The following is a 24,166-nucleotide window of genomic DNA, read 5'->3' on the forward strand; positions in this document are numbered from 1 at the left end:
GGTTACAGAGATAGGGAGGGGGTGTAGGGACTATAGCAGGTTACAGAGATAGGGAGGGGGTGTAGGGACTAGAGCAGGTTACAGAGATAGGGAGGGGGTGTAGGGACTAGAGTAGGTTACAGAGATAGGGAGGGGTGTAGGGACTAGAGCAGGTTACAGAGATAGGGAGGGGGTGTAGGGGCTGAAGGGGGGTTACAGGGATAGGGAGGGGGTGTAGGGACTAGAGTAGGTTACAGAGATAGGGAGGGGTGTAGGGATTAGAGCAGGTTACAGAGATAGGGAGGGGGGAAGGGACTTGAGCAGGTTACAGAGATAGGGAGGGGTCAGGGACTAGAGCAGGTTACAGAGATAGGGAGGGGTGTAGGGACTAGAGCAGGTTACAGAGATAGGGAGTGGGAAGGGACTAGAGCAGGTTACAGGGATAGGGAGGGGGTGTAGGGACTAGAGCAGGTTACAGAGATAGGGAGGGGGGAAGGGACTGGAAGAGATGCTGCACAGAGAGGAGGTTAAATGTCTATAAACCTCCAGTAGGAAGGTGAAAGTACTAATCGTGTCATTGGGACTTTTCAGTTCACTGTGAAATATTGATCTTGATTAGGGTTCATGTAATGTGGGAAGTGTCACTTGAAAATGTGCAAGCTATCTGTACAATCAGCAGTGCTCCCACCCAGCAGACTGTTTTCAGTTTTAATCACTTCCTGCTCTTACGGCCTCTCACACGTGTTACCATATTGCTGTTCACCTGTTTCAGAATGAGACAAGTTACTGAATCATTCAGGATGCAGCCTACCCACAGCACAGGACGTCACGCCCACTGGCATCGCCAAGGTCGGTGCAAGCGGTCCTTGAACCCTGGCTCTCTGACCATCTGTAAACTCCGCACTGACTCAGTTCCCAACTAGAGCTGGCTATGTTCGAGTCGTTCTACATGTTGGCTCTGTCTTCAGTTTCACTTATAAAGCAGGGCTGCTGCTCCAGGCACTGACACAGCAAACACTGGAACTGTCAATATCCCCCATCTCACTGCTCCTCAGCTTCGAAAACCAGAGAGGCAACTTCCTACAACACTCTTCCAGGTGTTCCCATATTCCATAATCACCTCAGTTCTCTTATATACAGGGATACCTACCCTCTGTCAGAACTGCAATCTCGAACACTCCACCATCTATATAGTTTCCTGTACTCTGATGTGTACATTATGCTACAGTCTATACCATATTCAGTCACCTATACTCCATAATATATACAATCTTCTAGATTTGCAATATATACAGTCTCTTATACTCTATAATATATACAATCTCCTCTACTCTGTAGTATGTGTAAAAAATTATAGTGTTTGGAAAGAAGCTGAAGGTCAAGTGGTATTGTTGATGAACTAATAATCCAGAGGCTCAGGTAGTGCTCTAGAGTTAGAATCCCTACAGTGTGGAAGCAGGTAATTCGGCCCATTGAGTTCATACTAACCCTCTGAAGAGCAACCCACCCAAAGCCCTACCCTATCTCTGTAACTTGCATGGCTAACCCACGTAGCCTGCACATCTTTGGACACTATGAGCAATTTAGCATGGCCAGCCCACCCCAACCTGCACATCTTTGGACACTATGAGCAATTTAGCATGGCCAGTCCACCCCAACCTGCACATCTTTGGACACTATGAGCAACTTAGCATGGCCAGCCCACCCCAACCTGCACATCTTTGGACACTATGAGCAATTTAGCATGGCCAGTCCACCCCAACCTGCACATCTTTGGACACTATGAGCAATTTAGCATGGCCAGCCCACCCCAACCTGCACATCTTTGGACACTATGAGCAACTTAGCATGGCCAGCCCACCCCAACCTGCACATCTTTGGACACTATGAGCAATTTAGCATGGCCAGCCCACCCCAACCTGCACATCTTTGGACACTATGAGCAATTTAGCATGGCCAGTCCACCCCAACCTGCACATCTTTGGACACTATGAGCAATTTAGCATGGCCAGCCCACCCCAACCTGCACATCTTTGGACACCATGAGCAATTTAGCATGGCCAGTCCACCCCAACCTGCACATCTTTGGACACTATGAGCAATTTAGCATGGCCAGCCCACCCCAACCTGCACATCTTTGGACACTATGAGCAATTTAGCATGGCCAGCCCACCCCAACCTGCACATCTTTGGACACTATGAGCAATTTAGCATGGCCAGCCCACTCCAACCTGCACATCTTTGGACACTATGAGCAATTTAGCATGGCCAGTCCACCCCAACCTGCACATCTTTGGACAGTGGGAGGATACCAGAGCACCCAGAGGAAACCCACCCAAACAAGGGGAGAATGTGCAAATTCCACACTAACAGTCACACATGGGTGGAATTGAATGCAGATCCCTGGCACTGTGAGGCAGCAGGGCTAACCACTGAGCCACTATGCTGTTCAAGTCACACCATGGCAGAGGATGGAATTTGAGATTGAATAAGAATCTGGAATGAATGACCTCATTGTTGGTTAAAAGCCCATCTGGTTCACTAGTGTCTTTCATTACTGGGTCTGACCTACATGTGAGTCCAATATGGTGGACTCTTGATTGCCCTCTGAAATGGCCTAGTAAGCTACTCAGTTGCCTCAAATTCCTCTTAGTGGGACTAGCAGTGTCTCACAGACTATTCAGGCAGCAGCCTGGTATATTCATACTCTTAGAATCATATCTATCACATGGGTATGTGTTGATAGACTCAGCAGGGAGTATACAGTTGGCAGGGAGTTGCTATGGAAGGCCTCAACACCGACTCCAAACCCTAGAGGTCTCATGGCATCAGAACAGACATGCGCAAGGAAATCTCCTGCTGATTACCATGTACCGTCCTCCCTTGGCTGATGAATCAGTATCCACCATGTTGAACAACATTTGGGGGAGGCACTGAGGGTGGCAAGGGCACAAAATGTCCTCTGGGTGAGGGATTTCAATGTCCCCCACCAAGGGTGGCTCGGCAGTACTACTACTGATTGAGCTGGTCGGGTCCTAAAGGATAGAGCTGCTAGGCTGGGTCTGCGGCAGGTAGTGAGGGAACCAACAAGAAGGAAAAACATACTTGACCTTGGAATGCAGGTTCATAGCTCCTTGAAAGTGGAGTCACAGGTAGGTAGGATAGTGAAGAAGGCGTTTGGTATGCTTTCCTTTATTGGTCAGAGTATTGAGTACAGGAAACTTGAAAGGGTTCAGAAAAGATTTACAAGGATGTTGCCAGGGTTGGAGGATTTGAGCTACAGGGAGAGGCTGAACAGGCTGGGGCTGTTTTCCCTGAAGCGTCGGAGGCTGAGGGGTGACCTTATAGAGGTTTACAAAATTATGAGGGGCATGGATAGGATAAATAGACAGAGTCTTTTTCCTGGGGTCGGTGAGTCCAGAACCAGAGGGCATAGGTTTAGGGTGAGAGGGGAAAGATATAAAAGAGACATAAGGGGCAACTTTTTCACACAGAGGCTGGTACGTGTATGGAATGAGCTGCCAGAGGATGTGGTGGAGGCTGGTACAATTACAACATTTAAGAGGCATTTGGATGGGTATATGAACAGGAAGGGTTTGGAGGAATATGGGCCGGGTGCTGGTAGGTGGGACTAGATTGGGTTGGGATATCTGGTCGGCATGGACGGGTTGGACTGAAGGGTCTGTTTCCATGCTGTACATCTCTATGACTTCATCCTTCCCAATCTGCTGGCTGCAGATGTATCTGTCCATGACAGTATCGATAGGAGTGACCCCCGCACTGTCCGTGTGGATATTACGTCCTGCCTTCTCATCCATTGTCATGTTGTGTGGCACTATAAGTTGTTAAATAAGACCATAAGATAATGGAGCAGAATTAGGCCATTTGGCCCATTGAGACTGCTCCACCATTCGATCATGCCTGAAATGTTTTTCATTCCCATTCTCCCGCTTCACCCTGTAACCCTCAATCCCCTTACCAATCAAGAACCTGTTTATCTCTGTCTTAAATATACTCAATGACTAGGTCTCCACAGCCCTCTGCAGCAATGAGTTTCACAGATTGACCACCCTCTGGCTGAAGAAATTCCTCCTCAGCTCAGTTTTAAAGGTTCATCCCTTCTCTCTGAGGCTGTGCTGAGTCCTTGTCTCTCCAACTCATGGAAAAATCTTCTCCATATCCATTCAATCCAGGTCTCTCAGTATTGTGTAAATTTCAATCAGATTCCCTCTCATCCTGCTACACTCCATCTAGTACAGACCCAGAGTCCTCAACTGTTCCTCAAATGACAAACCCTTCATCCTCGGGATCATTCCTGTAAATCTGCGACAGATCTTGAACAGATCTAAGGATTCGAGACTGGGCATCCATGAGGTGCTGTGGGCCACCAACAGCAGCAGAAGCATACTCCCAACACAGTCCACAACCTCATGGCCTGGCATATCCTCCGTTACCACCAATCCAGGTGATCAACCCTGGTTCAATGAAGAATTTTTTTTCAGATTAGATTAATTACAGTGTGGAAACAGGCCCTTCGGCCCAACAAGTCCACACCGACCCGCCGAAGCGCAACACACCCATACCCCTACATTTACCCCTTACCTAACACTACGGGCAATTTAGCATGGCCAATTCACCTGACCCGCACATCTTTGGACTGTGGGAGGAAACCGGAGCACCCGGAGGAAACCCACGCAGACACGGGGAGAACGTGCAAACTCCACACAGTCAGTTGCCTGAGTCAGGAATTGAACCCGGGTCTCAGGCGCTGTGAGGCAGCAGTGCTAACCACTGTGCCACCGTGCCGCCCACAAGAGAATGCAAGAGGAATGTCAAGAACAGCACCAGGCATATCTGAAAATGCGATATCAACCTGGCGAAGCTACCATACTGGACTACTTGTGTGTCAAAAAGCAGAAGCAGCGAATGATAGAGCTAAGCAATCCCACAACCAACGGATCAGATTGAAGCTCTGCAGTCCTACCATACCGCTCATGAATGGTGGTGGACAATGAAACAACTCACTGGAGAAGGGGGCTCCACAGATATCCCCATCCTCGATGATGGAGAAGCTCAGCACATCAGTGGGCTTCAGCCAATTCGATTCACTCCAACTGTGTACTGGAAAGGATATGGGTCCTGACAGTGCTCCAGCAATAGTACTGAAGACTTGGCTCCAGAACTTCCCCCTAGCCAAGCTGTCCCAGTACAGTTACAACATGTCTGTACGATGTCTGTAGCAAGGGAGTCAGTCTTATTAGCCTCCATTTCAGAAGAGGATTGTGTGTGTTATGACAACTGTGTATTTTCGTTGTTTTACCTCAATTCGAGGTGTACATTGAAGGTTGGCTGACTGATTGCGATGGTTTCTAGTGGCTGGTGATGTAACTTTGAGGAACATGTGGACCAAGTTGTGTTGTGTTTTGCAAAATAGTGACAGGAAGTTAAAAGAATCAGTCCACCTGTGAAAATAGAGGCTGAGTACAGTTCCGAGTAGAGTCTGTCAGCAGTGGAATGCCTCCTCCGCATTGTCTGAATCTCCAAATTCCACATCTGTCTCATCCTCAGGTTCCCACAATGGGTTTGACCTCTGTACGATTTGAACATTAAATCTGGTTCTGGATTGCAGGAAGCTTTGTAATGGAAAGAGATTAACCTGGTTAAAAGGATTACCCACCTCTCCGTGATAGTCACGTTGCTATAACCTGAGGTGGATAATGATGACAAATAATTTAAACTGTTCTTAATTCTTTGTCCTGACTCTGCAACACTCAGTAACTCACCGACTCTTACTTACACCAGTTATCCCTCACAGTTTGATGAAAAATTTGTCAAGGCCTCACACACGCTAAGTCGTGTTTACCCCTCTCTCTGTGCCCAGGGACTCACACTGGCTCCTCATCCAACTGGGTATTAATTTTAAATCCTCATATACATGGTCTCCTGGGGTCTCACCTCATTTCGCCTCCATATCTCCCCATTATCTCTATAGCCTTCTCCAGCCCCTACACCTCCTTATCTCTGTCACCTCCTCCAGCCTCTACGTTCTCTTCCTATCTCTGTCACATCCTCCAGCCCTTACACCCCTCCCTATCTCTGTAATCTCCTCCAGCCCGTAAATGCCTCCCTATCTCTATCACCTTCTCCAGCCCCTACACCCCCTCTCTATCTCTATCACCTTCTCCAGCCCCTACATCCCACCCTATTTTTGTCACCTCCTCCAGCCCCAATGCTCTCCCTATCTCTATTGCCTTCTCCAGCCCCTATACCCATCCTTAATTCTTGTCACCTCCTCCAGTCCCTACCTATCTCCACTACTCCTCCAGTTCCCTATACCGCTCCCTACCTCTGTAACCTCCAGCCCCTAAACCCCCTCCCTATCTCTGTAACCTCCTCCAACCCCTAAACCCCCTCCCTATCTCTGTAACCTCCTCCAACCCCTAAACCCCCTCCCTATCTCTGTAACCTCCTCCAACCCCTAAACCCCCTCCCAATCTCTGTTACCATCTCTAGCCCATTCATTCCTCCCTATCTCTGCAACTTCCTCCAGCCCATACACTCCTGCCCTAACTCTGTCATCCCCAATGCCCTTCACTTCACCATTGGCAGCCATGCCTACAGCTGCCTGCAGTCCTAAGTTTGGGAGTTCCACAAGATCATATGAAATGGAAGCCGGAGTTGACCATTCTGTCATTCAGTAAGATCATGGCTAATTCAACAATCCTCAAGTTCACTTCTCTGTCCTTTCCCCACAACCCTCAATTCCCTAACCGATTAAGATTCGCCCTATCTCAGCTTTAAATACCCTCTCTAACCCTCTCTGCCTTTCAGGATGGTCCTTAAAACTGACTCTTTGGCCAAGAGGATCTTGATGAAATACCTCTCAATAGAGCTCAGTGTGACATTTTGTTTGCTAATGCTTGTCTGTTTTGCTCCCTTAATGATTCTAGATAAATGCAAATGTTATAGAACAACTATCTGAAACTGTTTGGATAAATAATGTTCTTACGGTTCCTTGATCCCACTTTATTTCAGACCTTTATTTCAGATTTGTCTTGATCACTTTGGTTTATTGAGTTGTGACTACATTTTATCATTTGACAGCAGATCTACAGAGAACTTACTACAAAGTATACTTTGCACAGTGACCCATTCTCAGGAACATCCCACCTTTATCCTTTCAACCTCCTCCTGAGGCTGGGGTCAGCCATTTCATCCAGATAGCCACTTTCATTGTTGGAAAGACCTCAGCCCTTGCTGCAGGTTTATCCAGACGTTTCTATTAGCTGCAGGATTGTATTAGATGCTGAAGGAATTGAGAATGAAGCACATTAGACAGCTGTAATGAGGCCCAGTCATGCGGTGGTGAAGGGGAGGGATTTAAAAAAGGATTATGAGTTTTCTTCAATGTTTTTGAACGATTCTCTTTATTATTTGCACAGATCTCAGAGTTGGGCGATAGTGGGTGTTTTCTGAGAGGTGATGAATTGAGATGCCCCAGGAATGGGTGAACCACAGTAATGAAGCCAGACTGGTCACTGATCACAGTGCTGCTATCTGAACTTGGTTCCAAGGGTTAAAGGTCAGGTGCTAACTGCTCAGAGCTGAGGGTTAATCCTGACTAGAGCCTGGGCAGACAAATCTCTGCCAAGTGAGGGACCTTATATATTGGCCTGAGGCAGTGGGATTGAGACTGGGGAGAGAGTCGCTCGGATTAAAGGTCACTCAGTGCAACCCCTCTCCCCTCCCAAACAGTAAGCAGGGCAATGCTGAGGACAAGTGCAGTACTGCATGCGATTCAAACAAGGACATTCAATGTGAAAGGTCAGCTATGGCCAATACTGCCATTACCCAGCGTGTACCTTTCCGGGTTAGGAAATGTCTATTTTTCGGTTTTGTTGCCCTCTGTCGCTGCCGTCTCAGTTGGTGCTGGCTCTGTCTGCACTTCGTTGAAGTTGAACTTGGCCTTGAGTGCTTTGGCAGTCATGTACAGTGTCTCCAATGGCCCTTTCTCCAGCAAATAGCCCTCGGAGTCACACTCAGGATTCTCTTGGGCCACAACAGCTTCTGTCGCGATGCTGAGGTAACGCAGTCCAATTAACACACCGAGCTATACAGAAGGCACACAAAATAAACAAGGTTCCAAAAATCAGACAGCCACAGAACAGCGGGAAAATCAGCAATGTCATTTGAGAAGCTGGGATCTAGGTTTTACTTTAAGGTAATCAGGAGTCACACAGCAGTAATTGGTTGGGGTATGGTATGGATTAAACAGAATCGTTTGTTTGCTGTCTGGTCAGATATGATCTCTGAAGATCAGGAACATCTTACTGAATTTCCCAGTGACTCAGATGCAGAAATGGAGACTTCCACTGGCTTGTTTACAGATGACCGTAAGTTAAAGTAGCACAATGAATCTATCTGTATCCTATGATAAGTGGCTTGATTTCTATTCCCATTTCCATAATTCAGAGTGTGGAATCCCATTTCAGTAAGTAATTAGGAGGTAAATGGGATGCTATCTTGCATTACGAGAGAAATTAGACATAAAAGTAAGGATGTTCTTTTTCAGTTATACAGGGTATTAGTGAGACCACCTCTCCAATACTGTGTGCAGTTTTGGTCTCCTTATGTGAAGAATGATGTAAATGCGTTGGAGGTAGTTCAGAGAAGGTTTCCTGGATTGGTTCCTGGAATGAGCACTTTTAAAAATGCATTCCTGGAATGAGGGCACTGCTGGCTGGTGCAGCATTTATTGCCTGTCTGTAGTTGTCCTGGGGAAGCTGGTGCTGAACTATCTTCTTAATCCCTGCAGTCCATGTGCTGTAGGGACACCCAGAGTGTTCTTTGGGAGAGAATTCCAAGATTTTAACCCAGTGACAGTGAAGGAATGGTGATATATTTCCAAGTCAGGATGGAAGGGAACTTGCAGGAGGTAGTGTTCCCATGTATCTGCTGCCCTTCTTCTTAATGAAAGTGGGCATGTATTTGGATGGAAGGGAGATTGGAGAATGTCTACAATGAATCATGTAATGTTATACACTGCTGCTACCGAGCACTGGTGTTGGAGGGAGTGGATGCTTGTGAATATGATGCCAATCTAATGCGTTACTTTGTCCTGGATGGTGTCAAGCTTCTTGAGTATTGTTTGAGCTACACCCATCCAGGCAAGTAGGCAGTATTCCATGACATGCTGGCCTTGCGCGAGCACACACACACACACACACACACACACACACACACACACACACACTTCAGTGATGACGATGCCAATGAATTTTGAAGGATGATGGTGAGATTCTCATTTGTTGAAGATGGTCAATGCTAAGGACTGTGTGGCCTGAACATTATTTGTTATTTGTCATCCCAAACCTGGATATTACATTAACAGGAACAGATCTCCCTGTTGTCTTGTGAGGAAAGGTTGGACAGAGTGGGCATGTTTCCTCTGGCATTTAGAAGATTGAGAGGTGACTTGACTGAAGTTATAGAGTCATACAGCACGGAAACACCCTTTGGTCTAGCTCGTCCGTGCTGACCAGGTCTCCAAACGGACCTAGTCTATTTGCCAGCATTTGGCCCATATCCCACTGAATCCTCTAAACACAGACTGGTTGGTGTGAATGGACAGGTGGCAGATGATATTTGAGGTAGAGTTGATATATTTTGGTTAAGAGAATAAGACATAAAATAAGGAAAAAATTCCAAAGAGGTGTATAAGGGCTTGACATAAACCAGGCAGAATGAGTGGACAGCTATGGAAGGTAATCAGAACGTGCACTGAGATATTGATTGAAAGACTTGACTGGGTAAATAGAAAGAAATAATTGCTCTAGTGGTATGTTCAGGGGGCACTGCCTAGTGCTTCAGGATAGTGGGAATCTAGAATTACTCTCCCCACTCCCAGGGCAGCAATAAACATCTGCCAGAGACAGCAGTATACTGTATTGAGAATATCAGCACTGAGCTTGGCGACAGGGAATTGAAGCTTGGTTAAAACACAGACTACAAAAAGGAACCTAGGTCTCAAAGCAATCTCATTTGTGAGTTTGGAAGTAGAAATAGTGATGTTAACGGTAATAGTCATTAAGGAGCAAGAATTCACATCTCAACAGCTCACTTCGAAAAGTGGGATTCAATCTTTGAAAGTGCGGTGAATAAACTGACCCCATGGAGCTATTGGAATTGTCAGAATGACCCAACCATTTTATGTCCCTTTAGGAAGCTAATGTGGCTCACTAGATCCCATGCTTAATTCATAACCGCTCTCTGACACTGGGGCAAAGGCACCTCGGTGGGTGGGCACTAAATGCTGCCTTACCAGTAACAGTCATGCCCTGGGGATGATGGAAAGAAAATCTGTAACTGAGGGACTGATTGGGGAGACATGTCCCTGACCTTCACCTGACTCCAACCTCACTCTATCATCTTAAACAGCAAGAATTCCAGAAACACTTGATCACCCAGAATTACCTGCCAAACAAGATCTTATATTTGCAAGTTGTCATCCTCACGTTTGTAGATCCGGTGAAACAAGCCCAGTCTGTCCAATCTTTCCTCATTCGATAACCCACTCATTTCAGGTATCAATCCAGTAATCCACCTCCTTTCTATTCACATCTTGCCTTAAATAAGGGGACCAAAACTGCACACAGTATTCACGATGTAGTCTCACTACTGCCTTGTATAACTAAGCATTGCATCCTTACTTATACGTTCAATTCCCCTTGCAAAACAATTTGTCTTCTAAAATACAAAAACAGTAATTGTTGGAAAGGCTCAGCAAGTCTGGCAGTATCTGTGAAGAGAAATCAGAGATAACGTTTCAGGTTCAGAACCCTGCCCTTCTTTCTAAAGAACTTGTTGCACCTGCACACTAAGGCTTTGTGTCAGAAACACTAGGACACCAAAATCCCTCTGCATCGTATTATTCGTTCTCTGTTTAAGGAGCAGTCTGCTTTTATAATCCTTCCTGACCCCTGCACCTCTCCCCATTCCCCAACACACACACAGCTGTTACCCCAACTCACTTTCCTTGGGAGTAAGACAAGACAATGAGGTTTGTCTTGAGAGTCAGAAGGCTTTGACATTACATTGTAAAATTTGGAAGGCGTTCCCGTTTCCGATGCTGTGGTTCCACCTGAAACAAGATCCAGCAAAAGGATATCCACTGAATCCAGCCATGGGAGACACATACTCTTTGTGACAAAGCCCCATATGTCAGTAGGTTGGCTTAGAATGACCACAATGAGAGGAATGCGTTCTAGGCTGGTTGAGGACCAGCCAGCACCCCTATGCAGCCAACCTCAGTCATTATCACTTGCATCGGTTCTGAACAAGGGACACTGGGCCCAAGATGTTAACTCTGTTGCTGTCTCCACAGATGCCACCAGACCTGCTGAGGGTTTCCAGCTATTTCTTTTTCCGTTTGTCTGTATCACTAGGGCTTCAGTACAAATCCCTAATATACGTGGTGAGACACAGACATCTCTTCATATTATCGAGTGTCCCCTCTACAGACTCAGTCACAGAATAATGACCTTAAACCCAGCTGGCTCTGGACAATTATATTCACTCATGACTAAATACTCCCAGTGACAGAGCATGATGGGGGAGAGGTCAGGCTGCCAGAGGTGGACAACAAGATAGTAAGCATCTTGGGGATAGATCTCCACAGCACCAGCCTTCTCCTGGGAGTAAGACATGTGGTCAGAAGTCGGCCATTCAGCCCATCAAGACTGTTCCACCATTCAATGGAGGCTGATTCTCCATTTCCTTTCCTTGTCTGGTGACAGTGCTGCTTTTAACTACCCCAGGAGAAAGGGCAACTCTGAGGGAGAGTGCATGAGGACATGGCCTGGCTCTGCAGGGGAGGGAAGCTCTTACCTGTGTGACATAACAGAGCAGCACACTGGTCCCAATGGTTGCCATCATCCCTGTATAATAGCTGAGCAAAGCCTCTCGACATCCTGTCATCCACAAGTTCAGCTCCTCCGTCTGAAACTCGTAGTTGAAATGTGCAGAATTGTTGGTGATCTGACGCTGAATACAGGGTCGAGGAGAGTTTGGGTTACAGCAACTGAAGGGGACACCATCGATCAGGTACCTGCCATCCACATTGCTCTTAATGCGACTGAAACCATATCCAAACACGTTAGATCACATGGAGGGAGAGCCTACTCATTATTCAGACTTATACAGGTTAAACCCCACCCAGTAGCAGACCATTCAGCCCACCCAGCCCTTGCTGGAGAGTGTGTCCTCCCATCTTTAATTGCATAAACTTACTGTGGTAAACCTCTCCTCCCTTCTGCCTCACGTATTTGTTCAGCTTTCTCGTCATTGGATTGACATGGTTCCCGTTGAGCCCTCCCTATGAGAGTGTGTCCACATTCTCCCCTCTCACTGGGGGAGGAGGGGGAACATTTCTCCTTCATTCCTGCTCAGGTCCCTTATTGTCCCTTAGATCTGCTTTTCCATGACAGAGGAAGCACTGGGTCTGTATTCAGTCTGTCAGAACCTTTCATCAAGTTAGTGACCTCATTTAGGTCACTGCCCAGCTTCAGATCCTAAGAAATGGGATCAAGAGTTGGCTATTTGACCCATCAGTCCTATCCCTAGACTCAAGTCCTCTTCTGTGTCCACTCCTCCTGACCCACAACTCCCTGATATTGCAAAAATGCATCTACCTCCTCTTTGAATACTTTCAGTGGTGTAGCTTCCACTACAGTCTGGGCTGGAGAATTCCAAACATTCATACGTCTGTTTTAAGTGAGTGTCTCCTTAACTCTAGCTCCTAGTTTGAGATGCCCCCACTAGTGAAAACATCTCAACATCCCCGCTGTCAGGTCTTTTCAGAATCTTATATGTTCCAAAAGATCACCCCTCATTCTTCTCAACTCTAATGAATAAAGGCCTCACCTGTTTAGCCATTCTTGATAAATCAACCCTTTCATCCCAGAAATCTGCCAAGTGAATGTCTTTTGAATTACCTCCAATATTTCCATGAGAGAGGCCACCCAGACTGCCAATCCTTTCCTGATGTATAAGTGTGTAAATTTCTGGTAACCCCTCTGTGCTCCCTCTCCAGTGCCTTCACCAGCTGTTTTAATGGGAACCATCTCTGTGTGGTCTGACCAATAATCGATACATGTTCATTATTAAAGCTGAGGAGGAGTCTGATTCCCTCTGAGGGCTGCAGGACTCTCTTCCCCAGAGAACAGTAGTTGACTCATAGAGTCATAGAGATGTACAGCACAGAAACAGACCCTTTGATCCAACACATTCATACTGTTCAGATATCCTAAATTAATCTAGTCCCATTTGCCTCTAAACCCCTCCTATTCATATACCCATCCAGATGCCATTTAAATGTTGTAATTGTACCAGCCTCCACCACTTCCTCTGGCAGTTCATTCCATACACGCACCACCCTCTGCATGAAAAAGTTATCCTGTAGGTCCCTTTTAAATCTTTCCCCTCTCACCCTAAACCTATGCCCTCGAGTTTGGACTCCTCTATCCTGGGGAAAAGATCTTGGCTGTTCACCCTACCGATGCTCCTTATGATTTTATAAACCTCTATAAGGTCACCCCTCAGCCTCCGACGCTCCAGGGAAAACAGCCCCAGCCTGTTCAGCCTCTCCCTGTAGCTCAAATCCTCCAACCCTAGCAACATGCTTGTAAATCTTTTCCAAATCCTTTCAAGTTTCACAACATCTTTCATATAGCAGGGAAACCCGAATTGAACACAGTATTCCAAAAGTGGCCTCAGTGTACAGTGTAAAGGTAGAGAGGCTTTTGACTAACCAGAGTACTGGGGAGATCGGTGAGATTTGTGGGAGTGAGGCCACAATTGGATCAGCCAGGATCTTTTGGAATGGCAGAGTGAGCTGAAGGGCCCAACTCTTACCCCAGATTCACCTGAACTTTCAGTTCCAGGAATTCAATTCACACTCAACATTGAGACAGCAGGAGGCAATTCAGCCCCAAGTCCTGCTCTACCATTCTTCAGATCACGACTGATCTGCATCTTAAACTCATCTCCCCTTGTGCTGTCATCACTTAATTATCTTAGCTGGGGATAAAGTATGGGAGTTATTGAAGCACGCAATGGAGAAAGGACTGTCAGATTCTGATGGCAGGAAGCAGGGTGAGTGGAGAGCAGACACCAGGGCAGGGTGCCTTGGCTCCAATGGCCTGTCTGAGCTATCAATTCAATGTCACAAAAATCTACCGACATGAGCTCTCACAGTTTCAATTCACCCTTGCCCCTCACATTGACCTCCCCCCTGCTGGCCTTTTTTGGGCAGTGGGAGGGGAAGGGGTGGAATGTTACATTTGCCCTCCCATTTGTGTGAAGAAGTGTTTCCTGACATCACCCCAGCTCTGATCTGAAAGTTCTGCCCCTTACTCAGGGTGAATCTCTCTCTCTCTCGACTGACTGCGAGTTGCCTCAGTCGGGTCACCCCACTGAGGGCAGACCAAGCAGAGAGATGATGGGGTGGGGGGGGGGGAGGGGAGCACAGAAAAGATTAATACCTTTCAAAGAGACAAAGCAGAAAGAAATACTGACATAAAACCAGCAAAACCCAAGAGCCTGTCAGCAGCATATGTAAGGAGAGAGATAGAGTTAACATGTCAGACTGGTGATATTTTGTCAGAACTTACTCCCTGACTTCCTTGTTGTTGAAGTCTAGATATCGGTTACTGATCCACTGCACATCAAACCAGTCCTTGTAATTGTTGTTGCCACAGCATTGGAATTCCATCTGGATGTGGTCTATGGTCCTCTTCTGATAGCACCTCCCTGGGGTGTCTGTGTCCTTGTAGAAACGGATTCCGTTTCTCAGGCCAATCTTCAGCGAGGCATCCAGGTTCCCTCTCATGAAGTAGCTCAGGAGTGAAGCAAACAGCATGAGGAAGGTGAAGAGGAATGAAAAGACGAGGTACGGCTCCACATAACCCTTCCACCGGGGGAACTTGGCCAGGTCCAGTGAATCACTGCTGATTTTCACCCCGATGAAGTTGAGGAGCATAGACAGGAGACCCACCACGATCAAGGTATTGGGGACAAGGTGAATATCAGTGTTGTCCATCACCTCACTCCGTCTCTTCAGCTCACATTTGAGGTAAATTCCCAAAGCGAAAGTCAGGATTCCAGTAAGGACTGAGAGCCAGCAGAGCATCCATAGGGTTTGCGCCAAGTGGACACGTTTTTGAAAGGTGAATTTCACTTTGAGTAGAACCATGTCTGTGCTGGCTTTTCAAACAATCTCTACCACCCTCTCTCTTTCAATCTCCAGGGAGGGAAGAGCGACTGGGGCCAGGGGGATTCACACCACAGTCCAATCAGATGGGCTTGAGTGCAGCAGTCCTAACTGTTCATCCATTGTGGAGCTGCACAGTTCACTGCAGTTCACTGAGGACAAATCAAGAGAAAAGCTTTGACCTAATTTTCCAAACACCAGGTGGTAAGCTCTGATTTGGAACCAGTGTCCTACCAATAAGAACAGAGAGATATTTGTCCAAATCAGCAAATTCAGTTTCAATGTCACCTGTGAGCTTTATCAGTACTTACAGTCTTTAATACCTCAGTTATAGCTTTGTAATGTGCCGTTATAATCCACTCATCTCTGTCCTTGTCTCAGCTTACGATGGGAAACTATTGTGTTTCACATTATGGATAGGTAGTGGCTGTCGGATGAGTCTAGCAATCTTGTGAAGAAAGGTTAGCACATTGAGCCACTCCTGATCAAAGTTTCAAAGAATGAAAGGTGATTTTATTGAAACATATAAGATCCTGAGAGAAAACAAATCCTTGAAGAAACTCAGCAGGTCTGGCAGTGTCTGAGGAGAGAAAGCAGAGTTAATGCCATTCTGAAGAAGGGTCAGTAGCCCTGAAACATTTCAGATTTCCAGCATCCGCAGCTGGGTTTTTTTTTGTTTAAGATCCTGAGAGGATTAAACAGGATGGATACTGAGTGAATGACTCCTTGTTGGGGGATTCTGGCACTCGGGTGCACAGTCTCCCATTTAAGGGAGATGAGGAGGAATTTCTTCACAGATGGTAATGAGAAGGTAGTGGAATTCTGTCTCTATTCTCGCCCCCACCCCTCCACCCCAATCAATGGAGGCTGTGTGTTCAGGGCTGAATTGGAGAGATGTTTGATTGACCCCAGTACTAGATCAATAGAGGTGATCTTCATGTTCTCCCCAGCAGCCAAGACAGTGATAATTGGTGAAACGAAAACAACTGATTAAAGACAACCAACGAATATCACCATTTTCAGCAGGGCCTACATCCAGACAGCGATGAATAAAACAATTAAATAAATGTAACGGTTGCACCTTGCATGAGCTCAGGCTCTCCAAAACACACCCAGTCCTGCTACACGCAGTCATAAATGGTGGCAGAGATGGAGAGGGAGACTCTACAAATATCTCTACCCTCAATGAAGGAACAGCCCAGCATATCAGTGCAAAAGATAAGGCTGAAGCTTTTCCACTAATCTTTAAGTGGTAATGTCAAGTGGGTGATCCATCTCGGCCTCCTCCTGCAGTCTTCTGCCAATTCAGTTCATTCCATATGATATCAAGAAACAGTTGGAGGCAGTGGACACTGCAAAGGCTATGGGCCCTGACAACATAATGGCAACAGTACTGAGATTTGTGTTCTCAAACTTGCTGCTCACCTCGCTAAGCTGTTCCAGTACAGCTACAACACTGTCATCTATCCGACAATGTAGAAAATTACCCAGATATGTCCTGTACATAAAAAGCAGGACAAATTCAACCCACCAATTATTAACGCATCAGTCTACTCTCGACCATCAGCAGAGTGATTGAAGGTGTCATCAACAGTGTTATCAAACAGCACCTGCTCAGCAATACCTGCTCAGTGACACCTAGTTTGGGCTCCGCCACAGCCACTCAGCATATTAGGCAGCTCCAGGAAACCTGGAGTCAATGGGAGTCAGGAATAAAACTCTCCTCTGGTTGGAGTCATACCTGGGACATCGGAAGATGTTTGTGGTCAGCTCCAAGGCAGATCTGCAGGAGTTCCTTAAGGTAGTGTCCTAGGCCCAACCATTTTAGCTGCTTCATCAATGACCTTCTATGCATAATAAGGTCAGAGTGGGGAATGTTACAGAACTTGAGCAATATCGAGGCTTGGGATGATAAGTAGCAAGTAACATTCATGTCACACAAATGCCAGGCAATCTATTCATTACCCTTTCAAATTCTTTGGCAATACCATCACTGAATGCCCCACTATAAACATCCTGAGGGTTACTATTGACAAGAAATTGAACTGAACTAGTTATATAAATTCAATGACTACAAGAGTGGGTCAGAGGTTGGGAATCCTAGAGTGAGTAACTCATCTCCTGAATCCCCAGAACCTATCCATCTCCAAGATACAAGTCAGGAGTGTGAAGGAATACTCCCCTCTTCCCTGGCGGAGTGCAGCTCCACAACATTCAGGAAGCTTGATATCCTGGATAATGCAGCCTACTTGATTGGCACCACATCTACTCCAGCCACCATCAACACTCAGTTGCAGCAGTGTGTACCATTTACAAAGTACACTGCAGAAATTCACAATGGTTTCTTAGAGATCACTTTCCATGCCTACAACTACTAGTGTGACAACTCCTATGAGGCCGATGGAGCTCCTCAGGGAGCTAGTTGAGTATGAGCTCCCTTCCTAACAGGCATGGCCTATCTGCTGAAACTCTGCCCTTTAGCTGCTTTTACTGGGGAGTTGATAGTGCAGTGATATTGTTGCTGCAGTAATATTCCAGAGACACACAGAAGACTCAAGGGATCCAGGTTCAAATCCATCCTTCTCTCTTGATGCCTTTAGAGAGGTGGGCACCATGGGGGATGTAGTGCTTTATTTGTCCCTCCAATTCCAGTTTGATTTAGCCCCTGCCCTCTCACGCTACCCTTCCCTTCATTTTTAATGGTTTCCATTGGCCATAAAGGCCTTTGCTTGTAAATATTTGATTGGCGCCATGGGTGATTACTGTTGGTAGTTGAAGTAATTAAAAACAAAGTCCCAGTGATTTTGGTGGTGGTGAAGTTGCTCAGTTGTGTGACTGGGTATAAGAGAGAAAAGATTGAAGCAGACCCTGGAGGGCTGTAACGGTCCAGTGGTAGTGTTCTTACCTCTGATCCAAGAGGCCTAGTCTCAAGGTATAATGACATCTCTGAACAGGTTGGTTAGGAAAATGTCTATAAAGCAGAGTCAAGGATGGGTGTAGAACGGTGTGTCCTGAGCTGGGACTAGCCTGTCCACGTCTTGTGTAGTGGCTCTGTTCAACAATAAATTGTGTTACCTAAGATATTACAGGGTTTCCTAAGATATTACAGCTACCACCCAGAAGGTCAAAGGCACCAGATACATTGGGAACACCTGACTCAGAAATACATCATTGTTCCTTCACCAATGCTGGATCAAAATCCTGGAACTCCCAGGTTCAAGAAGGCAGCTCAGCACCACCCTCTCTAGGGAAACTAGGGTCAGGCAATGGACTGCTGACTCAGCCAGCGATGCCCATGTCCAATGAACAAATCAAAACAGGAAGATTTTCACTGAAGTGTTGTCACTGTTGTAATGTGGGAAACAGGGTAGAAAGGCTATGTACAGCGAGATCTCACACACAGCGAGGGAATAAATATCGAGGTTGTGGACCTTCTGTCGGTCAAAAAATGTTCTCTGTTTGGGAAAAGGCAGGAGTAAGTTTTACCCAATTTCAATCCCTCCCCACATTTGCTGAGAAATTGTTGTGTCATAAGCACATGGCTGTGGGCAGGATCTTGTTGTGCTGCCAATTAACTTTCATGTTTTCTAAATCACAACAGTGGCCTCATTTTAACAATAATGACTTAGTTGGCTATCAAAGCCTACAATTTGTCCTGGGATTGTGAATGGCTCAAGTGATAAGCAAGTCTTTCTCACCCAAAGGCAAACAAATATTTTAAATGAATTCCTGGTTTCTTTCTGACATTTGGTACCTGCCGTACCTGCACAAACTGTAGGTGTCAGTGCTGCACTATGCCGAGAATTATTTGTCTATTTGTCTAAGCTGAGCTGAGCTGAGTGAGAACGACAAAGAAGAGCCAAGCTGAGACTGTTTCAGAAAGACTGAGTACCTACTTCCTTTGAAATATTTTGGGAGTCTCGCATGATTTATGGCAGCAGCAAGACTCTCTCAGCGCCTTTCCAATCATGAATGACAACCCGCCAACAAGGTGGGAGTGTAAGCAGTCACACCTCAGAATAGTTCAAAGTGCTTTAAAACAAAGGCAGTTACTGATAGAAGATGCAGCAGCCAATGTACAGGGGTCATTCAGGGGTCACTGAAGATGCAGCAGCCAATGTACAGACTGCCATCTCCAATGGACAACAATCTCAGAATGACCCAAATCTGAAGGTTGGCACAACCACCAGCATGCAGCCTCACCACTGACCCTCTGACAGTGCAGTACCCCCTCATCACTGACCCTCTGACAGTGCCTGTTCCCACAACACTGACCCTCTGACAATGCCTGCTCCCACAACACTGACTATCTGACAGTGCTGTGCTCCCTCCAACAGAGCCTGTCCCCTCTGCACTGATTCTCCAGCAGTGCCACACTCCCTCAGCATTGACCCTCCAAAAGTGCAGCACTCCCTCCTCACTGTCCCTCTAATAGTGTTCCGCTCCCTCCAACAGTGCTCTCTGTACACAGATCCTCTGACAGTGGGTACTCCCTCAGCACTTGTAGTATGGCACCTCTCTATATTTTGCTCTACAACTCTGTGCTTTTTCATATCAGTGCTTCTTCAGGAGAGAAAAGCAATATGAAGAGATGGATGGTTTAGTTTGGGAATCAAATGCACCATCTTTATTTCTGTGGGGAGAGTCAGACAGTCAATTGCAGTCGCTCCCTGAAGTGTTTGAGGCCAACAATTAGTTTTTTGTAGTAGCCCCTGATGACCAGGCCTTGGCTTTTGACTGCAGTTGTGTTTTGTTCTCTCTGCGTTTCAAAGCTGTGCTGATGGAACATAGACTTTGTGGTCCTGATTGAAGGCTGGGCTGTTTCTGACTGACTCACACAATTCTCCGTGGTACATCACATCCTCAGATAGGAATTAGAAAACGTCTCAGGGTGTCATCTCACTGGTACAGCTTGTCAGTGTGGCCAATCCAGTCCGCTAATTCAGAAAATGGCAGTCAGCAGTTTTAACACAGACTGACGTTATTCACTGCTGCAGGAAATCAGAGTTAATTATAGCAAGACTGGACAAACTGGATCTGAACAATAATCTTTCGTTCTAATCCGAGGGTGGCACCATGGTTAGCACTGCTGCCTCAGAGCATCAGGGATCACAGAATCACAGGGTTCCTACAGCGTGGAAACAGACCCTTTGGACCAACTGATCCATGCCAATCAAGCTCCCAAACTAAACTAGCCCCACTTGCCTGCATTTGGCCCATACCCCTCCAAGCCTTTTCTATTCATGTACCTGCCCAAATGTCTTTTAAATCTTGTAGTTGTACCTACTTTTACCATTTCCTTTGGCAGTTCATTCCACACACAAACCACCCCATAAGACATAGGAGTGGAAGTAAGGCCATTCGGCCCATCGAGTCCACTCCGCCATTCAATCATGGCTGATGGGCATTTCAACTCCACTTACCCACATTCCCCCCGTAGCCCTTAATTCCTCGTGACCCCGCGTATGGAAAACATTGGCCCTCAAGTCCCTTTTAAATTGTTCTCTTTCCAACTTAAAAATATGTCCCTTAGCTGGTTTCAATTCCAACCTTGGGCAACTGTCTGTATGTAGTTTGCACATTCTCCCCATGTCTGTGGGTTTTGTCCCAGAGTCCAGAGATGTGCAGGTTAGGTGGATTGGCCAAGGGAAATGCATACATAAGATAGGAGGTCAGATGTGGATGGGATACTCTTCGGAGGGTTGGCGTGGACTTGATGGGCTGAATAGCCTGCTTCCATTCTGTTGGGATTCTGATTCTGTGAGTAGATTCCCAGTCACTACTTCATTGTCCCAGTTTATGGGCTTGAAGTCTCAACTCCTCAAACCACTCCCCCTCCCCCCAAAGAATCCCATCCCTCAAATACTGGCCTAACCAGTGTGAGACATTGCTATGATTCTGTACTTAACCCCATGCTGTCCCTGTCCTCGATTAACAGGGACAGTGTAGAGGGAGCTTTACTGTAGCGTTTCTGACAGGGAAAAGTCTTTTCATTCATTCACAGAATGTGCTGCCTCACTGAGCTATTTATTGCCCTGTCCCTAGTTGCCCCTTGAGAAGGTGGTGGTGAGCTGCCTTCTTGAATCACTGCACTCCATGTGCATCTCTTCATGATGTTAGGGAGAGAATTCCAGGATTTTGACCCAGCAACACTGAAGGAACAGTGATATATTTTCAAGCCAGGATGGTGAGTGGCTAGAAGTCAACTTGGAGGGTGATGTTCTAGTGTATCTGCTGCCCTTGTCCTCCGAGATAGAAGTGGCTGTGGCTTTGGAAGGTGTTGTCTAAGGAGCCTTGGTAAATTTTGCACTGAATCCAGTAGATGGTACACACTGCTGTGACTGAGCATCAGGGATGGAGAGAGTGGATGCATGTGGGTGTGGTGCCAATCAAATGGGTTGCTTTGTCCTGGATGGTGTTGAGCATCATGAGTGTTGTTGGAGCTACACTAATCTAGGCAAGTGGAGAGGATTCCATCACACTCCTGTCTTGTGCCTTATAGATGGTGGAGGGCTTTAGGGAGTCAGGAGGTGAGTTACATGCTGCGGGATTCCCAGCCTCTGACCTGCTCTTGTAGCCACAGTGTTTATATGCATATGGTGAGTCCAGTTCAATTTCTGGTCAATGGTAACCCCCAGGATGTTAATAGTAGGAGATTCAATGGTAGAAATGCAATTAAATGTCAAGGTGTGTAGTTAGATTGTCTCTTATTGGTGAGGGTCATTACCAGGTGCAAATATTAGTTGCCAGTTGTCAGCCTGAACCTGGATATTGCCCAGGTCTTGCTGAAGAGGTACAAAGTGGGGACTGCAGATGCTGGAGATCAGAGTCGAGAATATGGTGCTGGAAAAGCACAGCAGGTCAGGCAGCATCCGAGGTGCAGGAAAATCGATGTTTTGGGCATAAGGCCTTCCTGATGAAATGTTGATTTTCCTGCTCTTTGGATGCTGCCTGACCTGCTGTGCTTTTCTAGCACATTACTCCTGACTCAGGTCTTGCTGATTGTGGACACAACCTGTTTCAATATCTATAGAGTTGTGAATCATAGAATCTCTACAGTATGGAAGCAGGCCATTCAGCCCATCAAGTCCACACTGACCCTCTGAAGAACATCCTACCCAGAGCCACCCCTCTACTTGTCTAACCTACTCCTGTAATTCTACACTTCCCATGGTTAATCCACCTAACCTGCACATCTTTGGACAGTGAGATCAAACCAGAGGAAATCCAATGCACACATGGGGAGAATGTGCAAACTCTGCACAGACAGTCACTCAAGGGTGGAATCGAACCCAGGTTCCTGGTGCTGTGAGGCAGCAGTGTTAACCATTGAGCCACTGTGCTGCCCATGGAGAATAATGCTGAACATTGTGCTATTAACAAACATCCCCACCTCTGACCTTATGGTAGAGGGGAGGTCATTGATGAAGCAAAACATGAGTGAGTGTTTTGAGGAAGTAACCAAGAAGGTCTGTGACTCAGAAGGAATGGGGGAGAATAGGAGAGTGATAGTGATATAGGGGCTAGGAGAGTGATAGTGATATAGGAGCTAGGAGAGTGATAGTGATATAGGAGCTAGGAGAGTGATAGTGATATAGGAGCTAGGAGAGTGATAGTGATATAGGAGCTAGGAGAGTGATAGTGATATAGGAGCTAGGAGAGTGATAGTGATATAGGGGCTAGGAGAGTGATAGTGATATAGGGGCTAGGAGAGTGATAGTGATATAGGGGCTAGGAGAGTGATAGTGATATAGGGGCTAGGAGAGTGATAGTGATATAGGGGCTAGGAGAGTGATAGTGATATAGGAGCTAGGAGAGTGATAGTGATATAGGAGCTAGGAGAGTGATAGTGATATAGGAGCTAGGAGAGTGATAGTGATATAGGAGCTAGGAGAGTGATAGTGATATAGGAGCTAGGAGAGTGATAGTGATATAGGAGCTAGGAGAGTGATAGTGATATAGGAGCTAGGAGAGTGATAGTGATATAGGAGCTAGGAGAGTGATAGTGATATAGGGGCTCGGAGAGTGATAGTGATATAGGAGCTAGGAGAGTGATAGTGATATAGGGGCTAGGAGAGTGATAGTGATATAGGGGCTAGGAGAGTGATAGTGATATAGGGGCTAGGAGAGTGATAGTGATATAGGGGCTAGGAGAGTGATAGTGATATAGGAGCTAGGAGAGTGATAGTGATATAGGAGCTAGGAGAGTGATAGTGATATAGGAGCTAGGAGAGTGATAGTGATATAGGAGCTAGGAGAGTGATAGTGATATAGGAGCTAGGAGAGTGATAGTGATATAGGGGCTCGGAGAGTGATAGTGATATAGGAGCTAGGAGAGTGATAGTGATATAGGGGCTCGGAGAGTGATAGTGATATAGGAGCTAGTAGAGTGATAGTGATATAGGGGCTCGGAGAGTGATAGTGATATAGGAGCTAGGAGAGTGATAGTGATATAGGAGCTAGGAGAGTGATAGTGATATAGGGGCTAGGAGAGTGATAGTGATATAGGAGCTAGGAGAGTGATAGTGATATAGGAGCTAGGAGAGTGATAGTGATATAGGGGCTCGGAGAGTGATAGTGATATAGGAGCTAGGAGAGTGATAGTGATATAGGAGCTAGGAGAGTGATAGTGATATAGGAGCTAGGAGAGTGATAGTGATATAGGAGCTAGGAGAGTGATAGTGATATAGGAGCTAGGAGAGTGATAGTGATATAGGGGCTAGGAGAGTGATAGTGATGTAGGAGCTAGGAGAGTGATAGTGATATAGGAGCTCGGAGAGTGATAGTGATGTAGGAGCTAGGAGAGTGATAGTGATATAGGAGCTCGGAGAGTGATAGTGATATAGGAGCTAGGAGAGTGATAGTGATATAGGAGCTCGGAGAGTGATAGTGATATAGGAGCTAGGAGAGTGATAGTGA

The 24,166-nt window shown here is 46.3% G+C and overlaps 1 protein-coding gene across 1 annotated transcript; it reads right to left on the reverse strand.

Moving 5' to 3' along the window:
- Positions 1 to 7,861: 7,861 nt before the first annotated feature.
- Positions 7,862 to 15,229, reverse strand: LOC132836167 (RDS/peripherin-like protein xRDS35). The gene is made up of 3 exons (XM_060855494.1): positions 14,649 to 15,229; positions 11,866 to 12,112; positions 7,862 to 8,089 (listed from the first exon to the last, which is right to left on the reverse strand). The coding sequence occupies exons 1-3, from the start codon at positions 15,227 to 15,229 to the stop codon at positions 7,862 to 7,864; spliced, it is 1,056 nt and encodes a 351-aa protein (XP_060711477.1).
- Positions 15,230 to 24,166: the final 8,937 nt, after the last annotated feature.

The sequence above is a fragment of the Hemiscyllium ocellatum genome, chromosome 46 (genome assembly GCF_020745735.1).
Source record: "Hemiscyllium ocellatum isolate sHemOce1 chromosome 46, sHemOce1.pat.X.cur, whole genome shotgun sequence".
NCBI lineage: Eukaryota > Metazoa > Chordata > Chondrichthyes > Orectolobiformes > Hemiscylliidae > Hemiscyllium > Hemiscyllium ocellatum.

What these genes read in the sequence shown, in the direction of transcription:
- LOC132836167 (XM_060855494.1), bottom strand. Translation starts at nt 15,229, where the DNA reads ATGGTTCTACTCAAAGTGAAATTCACCTTTCAAAAACGTGTCCACTTG. An exon ending in AACAACAAGGAAGTCAGGGA is followed by an intron (nt 12,113 to 14,648) that starts GTAAGTTCTGAC and finishes ATATGGTTTCAG; the next exon opens with TCGCATTAAGAGCAATGTGG. An exon ending in TGCTCTGTTATGTCACACAG is followed by an intron (nt 8,090 to 11,865) that starts GTAAGAGCTTCC and finishes CCTTCTGTATAG; the next exon opens with CTCGGTGTGTTAATTGGACT.